The sequence below is a fragment of the Pelmatolapia mariae genome, linkage group LG16_19 (assembly GCF_036321145.2).
Source record: "Pelmatolapia mariae isolate MD_Pm_ZW linkage group LG16_19, Pm_UMD_F_2, whole genome shotgun sequence".
Classification (NCBI taxonomy): Eukaryota; Metazoa; Chordata; class Actinopteri; order Cichliformes; family Cichlidae; genus Pelmatolapia; species Pelmatolapia mariae.
In genome coordinates this window covers 16,333,255-16,347,853 of record NC_086241.1, presented here as the reverse complement: position 1 = coordinate 16,347,853, position 14,599 = coordinate 16,333,255, and the positions used below count along the sequence as shown (strand labels likewise).

At 41.2% G+C, this 14,599-nt stretch overlaps 1 protein-coding gene across 3 annotated transcripts in view; it reads right to left on the bottom strand.

Annotated features, from left to right (window-relative positions):
* Positions 1-14,599, bottom strand: part of dync1i2a (dynein, cytoplasmic 1, intermediate chain 2a) — a 22,167-nt gene extending 7,568 nt beyond the window's left edge. The window contains exons 1-10 of one of the 3 annotated variants that reach the window (XM_063500084.1): positions 14,480-14,599; positions 12,870-12,981; positions 10,811-10,922; positions 9,566-9,653; positions 8,391-8,480; positions 7,958-8,067; positions 3,021-3,110; positions 2,679-2,841; positions 2,488-2,587; positions 1,265-1,390 (exon numbers count right to left, since the gene is read on the bottom strand). In XM_063500084.1, coding sequence (XP_063356154.1) covers positions 1,265-1,390; positions 2,488-2,587; positions 2,679-2,841; positions 3,021-3,110; positions 7,958-8,067; positions 8,391-8,480; positions 9,566-9,653; positions 10,811-10,922; positions 12,870-12,971 — 981 coding nt within the window. In that variant the 5' untranslated portion in view covers positions 12,972-12,981; positions 14,480-14,599. The remainder of the gene's footprint in view (positions 1-1,264; positions 1,391-2,487; positions 2,588-2,678; positions 2,842-3,020; positions 3,111-7,957; positions 8,068-8,390; positions 8,481-9,565; positions 9,654-10,810; positions 10,923-12,869; positions 12,982-14,479) is intronic. The other 2 variants (XM_063500086.1, XM_063500087.1) reach the window with 2 other exon arrangements.

The window sequence follows — 14,599 nt, the reverse complement described above, 5'->3', positions numbered from 1 at the left end:
CGCACTGTGGAGCGAGTGATGAGAAGGGAAAGAGTTTTCATAGAGTAACAGGCCAATGGAAATCTACAGCAGTGAGGACGTCATGCCACTTGTCGTTTCAAGGAAACTATCCCAAAACTGACGAGCTGAAAACAAAATGGAAGTAACGAGCCCCGCAACATGAAGAGGGCACAGCAAGCATGCTGAGATTTTATGCTACTAGTTGATTTTTGCACTGCTGCCAAATTTGAATTCTTCCACACAAACATTTTTTTGAGCTGTTTTAGCTAAAAAAACTGCATTTTATTGAGAGCAAATGTAATTATTTCAAGCTATTTATTTGCTGAAATAGAAATACAAATTAAAGTCAAAATAACTCCTATTTCCCACTGATGTTCTCAACCACAAGTCAAACCTATGTGGGGCTGCAAAATACTGCAAAGATTTGCTTCAGTAGCACTTAAAATCTCCAAAGATGCAATAATATGAACATGGAAAACACAGACTTCAATCTGCAGCTTTTTCCTTCTTCTGCGTCATCTTGCATGTTCCCTCTTTCTCAAAGTACAACTAAACACATCTTGCATAACTCGAGCCTCAGTTCTCACAGTGTAAATAAACAGACCTCAAGGCTGGCCGATAAGATCAGTATATATTTTTGGATTATGGTTTAGGTGGACTACACACACTCATCACCCCACCTATAACATTTTTTCCCCAGAAAGTCATCCCGGCAAAAATTTTAATGCACAGATAAACTGACTTGGAGGCAAAAAGAAAACTACGTTAACACTTCTGTTCAGTTTTACTCATCTGAGCAACACGCCTGCATTTACATCCGCTATGGAGGCCAAAACATGTGGTTCTACTCAACTTGTCTTGGTGAAGGAGCCTCAGGGCAAGCATTGTAATAAGGCTGGGCAGAGCGGAGGAGCTCAACTGGTCTCCCAGCTAGCTTGTCTGAACACAGGGCCCTTGTTTAGATGCACATGATAACCAGCCCTGCCCCACACGCTTAATCCTGCCGCGGTGCTCAGATTCCACCCGACTCCACAGGTCTTCTCAGGCGCCTCATGAACATGTGTTTGTGCATAGATGTGGTGGAGGTGGATGCCAGCACTGTGAACTCACAATGTGGATGAGGGTAGGAGGGGTATGGGAGCAGAGGAGAAGGCAGGGAGCCTGACAGGATGGCTGGCCGTGTTCCATGTTTGGAAGACGCCATCCGTGAGGGTGCTGGGTTATGTTAGTAAAAGGACAGGAAAGTTAAAGTTGCTTTTAGTACCTGACAGTGGAAGACGTACTCCGGTGTAGTTTTCTTGTACTTCATGTTCCACACCAAAGCCACACCGTCCGGCTCATGAGGAGCATCCTCATTGTTGTTGTACGAAGCAACCAGCAGTTCAGGATACTGGAGACAGACCAAAAAAAAAAAAAAAAAAATCAGACTGAATGAATGTCGGAGGGAGGCAGGCAGACATGCCCCCCAGGCTTGGCTCCAAGTGGAAAAGCTTTGCCTGCCCCGAGTGCTGCTGCTGAATGCCTTCGAGAATGACTAACCCTTTCCTCCAAGATTTATGGCTCATTTAAGTCACCCTACCCCCCGAAGAACGTTGGTAAATGATGTTTTTATTCCTTTGCATAATTTTAACTAAAAGCTACAGTTCTGCAAGGGCTCAAAAGAACACAGAAGCAGACTCAGCAGCTCAGTAAGGATCTCATAAAACACAAACCCATCCCAGTGCATTTCAAAAAACACAGACTGCAGAAACACTATCCAGATGTTGACAAACGATTAACCTCTGCTGCTTTTAATACTTAAATTTAAGTACAGTGGATGCATCACTTTACATCACAAGGGTGTGGATACTGCTCTGAGCAAGAAAATACAGTGAACAAAGAGTTGGTGTTCAATCACTGTCACAAGTCATTGCACAATAATGCATTAAATGACCTTAGACACCAGAGGAAACAAATCATTACGGCCTCCGACTAAGTGACAATTTGTATGGGACATAACTTACTTCTCCTGAGGGAGCTGAGGCTGAAAGAACATGCTGTCAAACTCAAGCTATGTAATCATAAAGCATTATGGCTGTGCAAATCTAAGTCGTTTAAACAGGCAATTACAAAACAATTATGCTCTTAGCAGAATTCCAGCACAAAGATGCAAGGATTAGGATTAGCAGATGATCCATGACTGGCTCTCTGAGAAAATGTGTTAAAATGTTGGTTTTAGGGCCAAACTTATAATACCTGTCGGCCAATACTGGCTAGTTTTTTTTTTTTATTATACTGTCTGCAGAACACCAAAGTATGCATCAAAGCTGAGCATAATCAAGCAGTAACTTCAATGGTGAGTGGCCAGCATGTTTGTGAAAGTTAATAATTAACGATTTCAATATGACTGCAAACATAACGTGTGTTTATATATGTAAACCACACAAAATCCACTATCAGTCGGGCTCTAGTTGGCTTCACCATGAAAACTTTGCTAAGAAAAATGACCTGGGGTGACCAGTCCAAGCAGGTGACAACACGATGTTTGGACCAGCGCTCATCCACGAACTGCCTGTTAAGCGAGAGCTTTGCCCCGGCCTGGATTTCACTGCGGAAAAACAAAGCACCAAAAATCAATAAAAAGCACTTCTTCAAAAACCAATAACAAGTTTTAAAAACACTAGCTGCCTAATAATTACCCCTCTTTCTCTTCAAGGTCACGGCCGCTGTAGTCAAAGAAGAGGTCCACGTGCTCGGATAGAGCCCGCTCGATAATGCGAGTGCTGTGGTCGAAGAAATCTGCAAACTCCTCCGAGTGCAGGATCTGGAGTTTTTCCTCCTCTGTCAGCTCGTGAGGGGGTGCTAAATGGAGAAACACAAACACAGTGAAATGTCGTGAAGATCCCTAGTGCTAGTAACCATTATTTTATGCAATCTGATCCCCTCAATTATATAGATAATCTGTAACACTTACATATTTTAAGTGTTAACTAAACTGCCTCAATTTCAGCAGAGAATCTCAATTATCATTTCTGCAGTACCTTCCTCCTCCTCCTTTTTCTGGTCCTCTTTCTCAGCTTGAGTCTCAACTACTTGCTGAGGTGGAGCACTTTCTTCCTCTTCTTCTTCCTCTGTTGATGAAAAAGATACCCGTATTAAACATTAGAAAACAACTCTCAATCAACATAACCTGTGTAAGAAGTAGTAAATGAGTATGTTTATGATCATCATTTCCTCGGAATTTTCAAATGCTAAAAGGTATAAAAATCAAACAACAAATAAACAACTTTAACAAAATGAATGAGTATGCTTCCAAACACAGACATTTCATACCTTTTGGTCACTACATTTTCCACATTCATTATTTTTCTCTTTCAAGAGAAGCTCCACCCAGTGATTACTGGCACAGCAATAGACCGATTTTGTATCTCTCCCTTGCATTTGTTTGGTTTGTCAGCACAATGTCTCCTTTCAAAAAGAACTTGCCTCTGTAAAGCGGGGAAGTTTGTCATTTGTATTAAAGGGACACAGCGCAGCGGGTGTCTTGTTGTCATAGGGACCCCTGTCTTTCCCAACTGTTAATGAGACCCTAACCATTCAATAGACAGTCTAGCTGTCAGTGTAGCTGTTTCCTCTGTGTCCCACTAGCAGGTTGCCCCCTTCTAGGCCACGGGGCAGAGGGTGTGGAGCAGCTGCCCAGGCCCGTCCCATTGGACTGGCCAGATGACGGCATGGTGCAAAAGCAGATGGTGATGCTGGGATTGTCTTGTGCTCTTCAGAGGTGGCATGGGGATGGCACAGAGGTTTTCCGCATGGCTGCCCCGAGACAAGCTTCTCCCTGAACGGCAAGCCTGTGCAATTACCATCCTAGCAGGAGGTCCTGCAACTCCTATTCAACCTCAGAGAATGTACGACAAAATACAGGCCACACCAGCTGGCAAACTGCACACCGGCTCTACCTCAAAGAAGATGAACACATCTTTTTCAAACACATTTCCTAGAGACAACTATATAGACTATGCTTAAAAAAATAATAGCAAAAGGACAAAACAGATTCATGAGGAAAGTGGAAATACTCGCCTGGTTCCTACAGGCGTTTATCTTTGTATGAACCTTACAGTTAATCTAAGATGACAGCACCACACGCCAGAGTTTCCTTCCTACTGAGATAATCTAAATGATAATGTCATCTGTCACTTTGTCCATAAAGTGATTTATCCCCTTTCTCAGATGGAGGTTTGGGGGACGAAGGTTACCGGGTGCACTGATGAGTTTACAGAACTGGGTTGATGACACAAGCCATTTCAATGTGCGGCCATACTCTGCAACCAACAGGAGAAGGTTAAAATCTTTCCTTTCAAGGGCCTCAATCAGGCTTAAAGGAAAACAGTAATCACTGTCTTTCAGCTAGTCCCGGCCGTGCTCGTCAGCCCTTTCCCTGGTGAGGCAGCCAGAGCAATCAACCTGCCAGGCATTAGGAGCGGACAGACAATCTGAAAATAAAGGGTATAATGCACCTGCCAGCCAAAATGGCCATTTGGAGAAAAGCTAGTGATCCTGGTGACCCCACTGGGGATGTGCGTGTGTGTGGGGGTGGGGTGGGGGGAATAGCAAGGGTGGGTGGGTTGCATTTAACAGAATTCACACGGATCAGCAATGTCCCATACGCTGACACCTCCTCTCAAAGCTGCAAAGCAGGCCCAATTATGGCTTTTGTACCACTTAAGACATAAAAGCTTTTTTTTTGTATGTAGTGGTGGTGGGGGAGTAATCACAAGTCTTCCTCAATAGACAATATATTAATGCAAACATGGCGTGTGGCCAGTGGTGAGCAACTACAAAACTAAATGACCTTGCAGGTGGCATCCGCGTTCTATACGCACAGACAGACCAAGGCTGTGACTTCAGCATGTGCAACATGAAGCCCAATAATGAAACCATAGAAGACAAATTTCCACCAATTCACACGCACATCTGAACTATCATTTCTTGTATGCAGAAATAGACCGCTTCTAGCACCAGCGTACAAACAGCCTTTCCAAAAAAGTGTGTAGTTGCATGTAGTAGTGCAGCAAATAAAAACATCAGCAAACCCTATTACATGAACAATAACAAAAACCAAATTGCATAGGTGCTGAAATCATACACAGAAAAAAAAAGGGAAGAATATTCTCAATTTTCTTTTATTCCAAATGATTAGCTACTGTATGAGAGAAGGATACAACAGATATTTAAGGGTACTAATCATCAAGTGCATAAAAGCTGACCACAATTACAAGTGGCACTTCAAACAAGAAGACCATTAAGGGCTTTTGTGATTAAAAGTTTTGACCTGCCTCTGAATTCATCGTGATTAAAACAATCACATTCAATTAAATATTAGATTTACTAAACTGCTCTGCATACTTATATTCCTGACGAGCCTTTTTGAAATGCTGTACTAGACGAACCAGTCCAGCCCTCCCCCTCCACCCCACACGTACTCCCAAACCTCCAACCTTCCACAATATCTTATGCCATAATTACAGCCTCTTGTTGAGGAGTGCATACTGATGCTGCATATTACCTACTAGTGCAATCTGGGAATCGTGCAGTGGTGGCATATTCGACAACCTAATGACTTAAACTAACAAATTTTCTGAAGCTACCTACAGATGGAAAAAATTAATCTCCAATGCACTAATGTTAGGCAGTGAATGTGGGGCAGGCAGTGCTTTTAAAAATAATGTGGTTTTTTTTTTATTAGGCAGAAAAAAAACATTATATAATTTCTATGTCCTTTCCACTTTGTCTATGTGCACTTGTTTTTTTTTTAGGCTTTTGCCAGGTAGTTTGGCTCAAGCATTTTGGAGAGCTCGCCACTGTTCTTCGGTGGATTCAGTGTGTCACTGCTTTCTCATGTAATCTCAGACTGACCCCACGATGCTGAAATCAGCTCTCTGTGGGCGCCTGATCAGCTGCATGGCTCGTTGTCATAGACGACAGAGCCGTGTAGCTGTGTGCTTGGGGTGGCTGTGATGTAGAAATATGCATGTGGGAGCCAAACAGATGTTTTCCTGAAGGTACTGTGTAATGAATAAAAATCTCAACAGCTAATATGCCTTGAAACATTTGCACAGTGCTGTTCACTGTTTAATTCTCAAAAACTGGGATTAATTATAAGAAGACAGTACATTTTCTTCTTTGGCTGCCCCCTTTAGGGTTCACCACCGAGGATCACCTGCCTCTATCTCACCCTATCCTTTGCATCCTTGTCTTCCTTCACTATATCCAAGAACCCTCTCTCTGGGCTTCCACTTTTCCACCTGCCTGCCAGCTCCAGCTTCAACATCCTTTGTCCTACATATCCACTATGCCTCCTGTGCACATGTCTCTAAAATGCTGAGTCTGAGCTGTCCCTCTGATCTACTCCCTCTCATACTGACCCTCCTGGTCACTCCCAACAGAATTAATAAGAAAAGGAAATCAAATATTAAAAAAATGGAAGTGATCCTTATACGAGCACAGGTATCAAGAGTTTTTTCATACACCAAGAAAACGAGAATCCAGTTGTTCTTGAGTGATATACTATTCTCATTTCCAACTATTTTAAAATGTGGATGGCTTCTCTTGGACTGCTCAGGGGACATTCTTTGTGCCAATGGGGCAGGTTATTTTAAAATCTTAAAATCTTTTACTCCTTTTTCTGAGGTGTCTCACTGACACTGTGGGAACCCTCAGTTTGGAGCAGCCAGGGCATGGCAGCCGCTACCCTCTAATGCCACCGCCTGCTGACCTTGAGAGTGCTGCGGCGTTGCCTCCTTTTGACAACATGATAAATCGCTCAATCAGAAACCAGGCCTGACGCCACCCCACACATCAGAAATGCGCCAAGGGGAGCAAGCTGGGAAGGGGATGCCGTCTCATCGAGTGCCAGAAGTGATGGTGTGAAAATGCACAATGTCACTGAGTGTGTTTTGTTATGTGCCTGCTCGGTGAAGGGAGAAGACAGGGAAGCGAGGGAGTTGATGAAATGATTACATAGTGGCAGAGAGGGGAAGGGGGGCCCCAGTGTTGAACAGCTGGCAGAAACTATCGTTGTTTAACACAGTTTTACAATGCCCAGTAGAGTCCAGCGTAAAGAGCGATGACGAACACTGGGATGCTCTTCATCCTTCACTAGTTCCGCTTGTAGTTTTCCACAAAATCACACAATTTTATCTTACTCGAGCTGCATGCCACCTCAGAATTTTCTACACGTCACCTGATTAGACCACACAACCGACACTCGGTACACTTTTTAAAATCCTAACCAGGCTTTCAGGTATGCTTAAAACACGTGTTAGCTGGTGCAAATCATTTGAGAAATCAGCTTTAAAAAACGAAAGAAAAAAAGATAGTGGCTATGAGTGACGGTACAAAACAACTATCCTAATCAGGATTTCAGTCGAGCATATTACTCACCATCAGTCATTAGAAAAATCAACCGAGAGCAAGAAGCATGACCAAAAATATTGCATATTTGATGGAACATGTGCTCACCATGTGAATTTTAGCAAAAAACCCAAATATTCTCTTCGTCCAACCACATGAAAGCTTTGCTGCAGCAATTACATACATATTGACACGCTTCAGAGGGAATGAGCCGTCCTATGCACAGCATTTCATATCTTCCCTTCCAATCTCATTTCTCCTTCCTGTCACAGGCTTTCTCATCCTGCTCATTAATTATACCAAAGCAGCCTTGGCTGGAAGGTTCAGAGGAGCAGAGCTTGTCAGAATCTAATCCCTGCCCTGACTTCTTATGTTTCCTGGGCCTTGTTTTTCCTTTACTTTCATCTCAGTAAAATCAAATCTCTTGCACTTGTTCACTTCTGCTCTCAGAGAGACTCTGTTAAGAAGAATGATATGATATAACCCATGCAAGCACGCAGTTATGTACATGCGCACACATTTGACTGCGTTTTTCAACATTAACCTATAACATTTCATGAGTCACCTTCTTTCGCCTGAGTAATGGTCTGGGTCTCTTTCGTGTAGGACACAATTTCACGTGGTGGGAAGTCCACTTGTGTGACTTTGGCCATCCCCAGTTTTGGAGTTACACGCCTAAAAGGAAAGAACAACTCAAGCTTTGCACAAAATCACAGTGAAAGAGACAGTAAAGACAAAAACTTACAACACAGTGCTACATCTGTAACCACTCTCAACTCCTTGCAAGTGGGATCTTTTGCTGATTAAAGTGAGTAAATTAGTCGTTTATGGGATGGCAACGACTTCATATTAGTTTTTAAAACTATGTAAATAATTAAAAGGTTTTGTCTCACCATTCCTGCATGCATCACTACACGGTTTTCCTGATCTGTCTTAACTGAATAATGACTTTGAAAGACAAAGTAATCATGCCATAGATTGAGAGAAGGGAAAATGACCAGGAAAGGAGAGAAGAGAGTGTCCAGTACCCCAGCTCAGAATCAGAGTGAAGTTGAAGAGTGGACGGGTCAGAGTCCCAATGCAGATTCCTGGTTAGTGTCACAGCAACAAGGCAGCATTAGTGAGAGAGAAACAGGCGAGCACAAATGAGTAGAGGAAATAAAGTTAGCATTATGGCACATAACAAACATGCTGATTGGATCCTAGGTCACAATTAAAATCATTCTGCATATCCAAACACCCAAAACGTGAGTTTTCTTTATTACAAATTAAGCTTGAATCTGTTTACATAAACCCAGAGATGGAAAAATGTATCTGCTTAAAATGCATGGGCACACAGACCCTCTGACTGCGATGGCACAGGGTGTAATGTCCGAACTGTGTCACACCAAAGCACTGAGTGCTGTGCCGACACAGAGAGAGAGAGGGAGAGAGAGAGAGAGAGAGAGAGAGAGAGAGAGAGAGAACCCTCAGGGAGAAAACATGACCTCCATGTGTGTAGGAAATGGCCATGCTGGTGAGGGAAATGAGTCAACACGTAGGGGGAACAGCTCACTGGGTCTGATGGGACACTGGGGGAGCTTGAGTTTCAGCACTGGGAAGGGGCTCTAATTAGGGGTTAAGAAGTCCCCCAGGCGTCACAGCAGCCTGCTGCTTTATTGTTAATTTAGGATTGTTCTAATTCGATGGCACACAAATGAAATAAACATGCACTCAGTTGGCACGAATTCGTCATCGTTCACTGTAATGATGTAGGACTTTGTAAAATGTTTTAACTCAGCTGCTGTTAATGCAATTGTGCTTAACAGGTATTCATAAGCTTTGTTTATAGAGTTTGAAAGTAATGCCAAGCATAAGAAAGCAGAACAGACAAGCTTCTTTATGTTGTTTTCAAAATGCTTCACAACTAATTTGCTGCAAAACAGTTCTGCAATTTAAGCTGTGACAAAGACACTGGAAACATATATTGCAAATATAAGCATAACAGTTAAAAAGAATGCTGTAGTAACTTCAGAAAAAGCAAGGTAGAATCAACAAAGTACCAAGCATTTGATTATTATTCCTCAGGTAGAAACAGTTTTGGCCTCCCCCTCCCCCCCCCTGAAATAGGGACGTCTGCACGTCCTACTTGTCAAGTACTGTACAAGTGCAGATTGTGAGACAGTGTGTGTACCTGGGTCCCACAGCTCCATCAGAGTCCTGGCTCCCTGCATCACTCGGTGTGCCCGCAGATTTGGCAGTTGGAGAAATGGGAGGAGGGACTACACAGGCAGACAGACAGTAATCATCAGTAAACTGTTTATAGCAGTACAATACAATATAAATGTCTCTGTGTAAAGCAAGCAAAATGCACAAATCTAAATAATAAACGTAAACTCTTGCAAGCTCAAGCCATGTTGGGAAAGGAGATTTCAGCACAATTGTACTGTCTTCATCAATTAAATCATATGCAAGACCAAAAAAATAAAATTAAAAACTAGCATTATTAAAAATACAACCATGATTGTTTTGAATGTCTTATTTGGGTCCATCTGCAAACTCTGATAGATTTTTATATGGATCTCTGCTGCCATCTGCTGTTAGCAATATGACAATGCTCTAAAAACCCACTGTGTGTATACTAGTATATTTTTGGAAATGTTTAATTTTTATCCATCCTTCCACTTATTATTATCATCATCATCTAGTGAGGCTCATGCTTGACAAGCTATTTACACAAACTCATCATAGTAATAATATCATGATTAGCCTCATCTTCCAGGCAACTGGATTTATTTTTGTCACAATTTTCATAGTCACAGCTCAGAAAATGTCTAATATAAAGCCACAAAAGAACAGTGACACATTTATGTTACTTCAGATCTGTGCTCCAGCATATTTGATATGAAATAACTGTAATGGCCACCACATGAAAATGAGACTATTGTGGTGGCGTTTTCTTACATCCATCAGCATTGAGAAGTGTAACAATTTTTTCTTATTTTTAAAAAGTTAATCCAATTTTAGGAGTCAGCACAAGCATTACAGACAAAAATGAAATGTTTATTAAGTAGTCCAAAGTATGCTGCATCTATGCACAAAATCAAGTGATTTAATATGACTATTAATGAAGATTCCAGTGCTTAGACACTGAAATTTGACATTATTTATTTATTACCCCAAATATTCTGGTGTGAGTGATGTGGAATGAAAAATGCTGATTTCTGCACTGCTCATCCATGAACATGAACACCCAGACACCAATGTCAAAACATAGTTCTAGTACAATGACCCAACTGTATGTGTATGCAAACTAGATTCATTTTTTATCCAGCAATGTACTGGGAGTTTGAGCTCAGTTAGACATCTTGTATTTTCCTAATGGTGTACAGTTAAAAAGAAGGTATCATAACAGAGCTCTATGTAAAATAAAACATACCAACTGTAACATCTGTGGTTATGCCCACGCTCTGTAGAAGAGCCTCAGCTTCACGTCTTTTCTTCTCCAGGTCAGAGTCATCCTGAGGAAGTACGACCTCTTTCAGTTCCGCCTAGAAATAAAAATAAACAAAACAAAAAAAACCCCACTAATGATAACAATATTACATTGACTGGATCTCAGGCAACACAGTAAACCATCCAGTCTCTTCTGCTTAACCAGTTCAGTGTTACAGAGGGCTAAAGCTGAGCTGTCATAGACTGAGTGGTGGGGTACACTTTGGACAGGTTGCCAGTCTATCACAGGACTACACAACACATTAATATTGATTTATGACTTTTTTAGTGATTCACAGCTATGAGGAAGCACATTCTCTAAATTAAAAAATAAGTACTTAATTGTTTTTAGATGCACTCTGTGCAAGAATCTTATTACTGCCAAAGGAAATGGCAAGTGCAGCAAAGAGCTGATCAGCAGGAACACCAGCAAGGATACATAACATTAATTTGGGGTGACTGTGTGGAGAGAAGGTGATCCACTAATTGGAAGGTCAGTGACTTGATCCCTGAGCTCCTTCAGCCTACATGTCAAAGGGTCTTTGGGCAAGATATTTAGTCCCAAACTTTTCTTTAGTGTGTGATTGAGAAAGAGCTGGAGGAACAGAATAAAGTGGTGTATGATTGTATGTTTGTAGGCTATCAAATGCTAGCAGAGATATTTTGGAGAAGAAGAAACCGAAAAGATGGATGCTATTAAATATGTCTGAACACAGAGCAAATTTGATTTTGTACATCTCCATCATTTAAGAGAAAGGCACTGCTGATGTCTGTCATTTTACCATCTCCAGACCGAATTGCAAGATGAAAAGGTCTGAGGTTTGCTTTTCCTCGTGTGCACACAAAGCCACTGTATTTTAATGTGTCAAGATAAGATTGTCAAGGCCTAGTGTCTGGCTTCTTAGCCAGAAATGTAGCACTGAGCATACATTGGTATCTGTGGGCAGTGGGACTGTGTATTTACCCTTACTTAAAACAGCGACAGGTTGGTTAAGAGCACATATCTTACAAAATAAACTTGCAGTCATGATACAGTGTTGTTTTATTTTCATCCAATCTGTGTTTCACTGAGAGGTTTTGCTCAATGACCTAAGCCTTGCCGCAGTTCTAATACAGTAAGAACTCATGTTAAACTGGAGAATTTGGGGAAAATGCTCCTTAAAGGACAAACCTGGAGAACAAATCAACTTTCCTTTCCCATTCAATAATCTGTAGCCTTCATACCACAAAGAAATACAGCTATTATGGATAGGATGGATTATATGTTCAAAGGATGTGGAGGAAATAATCAGACGAAAAGTAGAAACATGCAAATATCAATTAAGAAGAAGAGTTCTATATTGTCAGAACAGTATGAAACTGTCAAAACAGGAAATAATCAAATGATCTACACGTGCTTTTAAATGACAGTGGAATATCGTTTTTCATTTTTATTCCAATCAAATTATAGAAATTTAAAAAAAAAAAAACATAGCCAAGAATGGCTGGAGAGGGAGACAAAAGCATCAATATAGCCATCTACCAAAACACAGCAACTCTGCTAGAAGAAAATGCATACTGTACACTAGCCACCTCATATTGTTTTATCACATTAGGCCCAAGTTGAGCTTTTTAATGCTATCTACTTACTACCAGTCAGCTGAAAAAAATCAATCCATGAAAAACATTTTACTTTTCTGTCTTACTTTTGCCATTCAAAACAAATGGTGTGGAATTTATTATCTATATAAACGCAGAAACCCTTAATACCTGCAGGGTTACATTTGGATTAGAAATAAAAAGGGTTATCACTAAAGGAACAGGGTTGCTTATCTTAATATAAATATGCTACCTTTCTCAGAAGAACCTTATCTCTTTGTAAAGGGCCTTGGGATGTGTTGTGTGTATTAACCATTTTCTCCTACTCTAAACTTCATATGCAAATGACCAAATTAGTTTGATGATTAATGTGAACCATTGTAAATGCATGTGAACTAAATATTTACAAAACACTGTTAGCATACCTTCTTGCGCTCCTCTTCCTTCCTTCTCTTCTCCTCTCTGATTTGTGCCAAGCGTTGCTTCTTCCTTTCAAGCTCTGCTTTCAGCTCACTTTTGTCAGACATGATGCCAAAGCTGTATAAAAAGATACAGCTCTGTTATCTTTAGTGTCGATTAAGATTAGTCTGAAATATAAAGTATTTATCAGCTAAAACTACAGCCAGTAGCCAGAAGTATTTGGATAAAGTATTTGGACAAAGACACAATGTTTGTCATTTCAATATGTGACTGAAGTACAGGCTTTCAGCTTTAATTCAAGTTTCACAGATTTAGCCAAATGCTGCAAAACTGATCAGACAGCAAGTTCACAGTGCAAATGAGAAGTGGGATACTGTTCAATGGTCACCTGCTCTCAGCCCAATAAAGCATGCTTTTTAGATACTGAAGACAGAGACCCACAAACAAGCAGTAAAGGTCTGGCAGAGCATGTCAAGACAGGAAACAACGTATTTGAAGATGTCCATGGGGTATAGACGTCATGCAGTTATTGGTTGTAAAGAATTAAAAACAGTCCTGTTATGTCCGTTGGTCCCGTTTCTTCTGAGTCTCTGAAAATTGGGAGGACTCCGTAATAAAACGGCGTTAACTCCGAAAGAGTTCATGCAAATCTTTGGTTAAACCCCTTAAATTAAAGCTGAAAATCTGCACTTCAAACACATCTCAGTCTTGTGATTTAAAACTCCATGTGATTGGGTTTTGAATAATCAGGCAAAAATACAAAAACTGTTAATTTCCAAAGATTATTTATATATCAAAGCACCAGAAGTGTCCCAGTGGTCTCGCTGTGTTTACAGGGTGTCCTATACTGTCACTCAAAGCCAAGCATCTCATAACAGCTTCAGGACCCTCTCACGGCATTTCAGACAGCTTGTATCTACCCAACCTCTCACTGACCGCACAATTAAACCGACCAGTGTTTCAGCCTCCCCCGTGGGTAATTGAGTTTAATGTGTTAGCCATGTATTATTTCTTCGCTTCATGTAAAGACTGGCTGACCAGTCATTGTCATTAGCTAGCTAACAGAGAGCCCCACCCTAGAGTCCGAACAACCTCCCACACCCGCTAACCTCACCCGGCCCGGTGTTACGTTATCCATGTAAGTTAGTTATTCCCGGTTCATATTAGCTTAATGTACCAATGAACTCAAAGCATTATGATGCTTTGTTTATTAGTTACACTGCAGTTTAAGGGAAACCCGCTAAGAAGCAAGGGCCTCGGCTATTGCTAACAGTAGCCTTCCGTGTTATTAGTAACTACTGTACTCGCATTACAGCGCTTTTCTCTTAATAAACACCCACTACTATCTCCATTTATTATTTTTATATTTTTCTTGCTGACTTCAAGGCAATAGAATATTTCCCCCAGAGATCAACCCAAAAATAACGGCTAGAGATACATCACTTGGATAGAAGCTAGTTAGAGCAGCTAGCTACAGCAGTTAACCGGACTCCGGTCTGCAGCGCTGTCACGCTGACCACACGGTGAATAAAGACAGTTCGCTTACGAACACAGACATACTTTTACAGCTATGTGAAGCTACGGTTATATTGATGGTGATGTGTAGAGAACTAACCTTACAGAAAGTTTTGGACCTGTCACCAAAAGGCTTTAATCAACACTGAGCCAAAACAATCGGGCTCCCAACCAAAGTACAGGTGCCAAGTAGAGCCAAAAAGAGCCGCTCCGCCTTGAC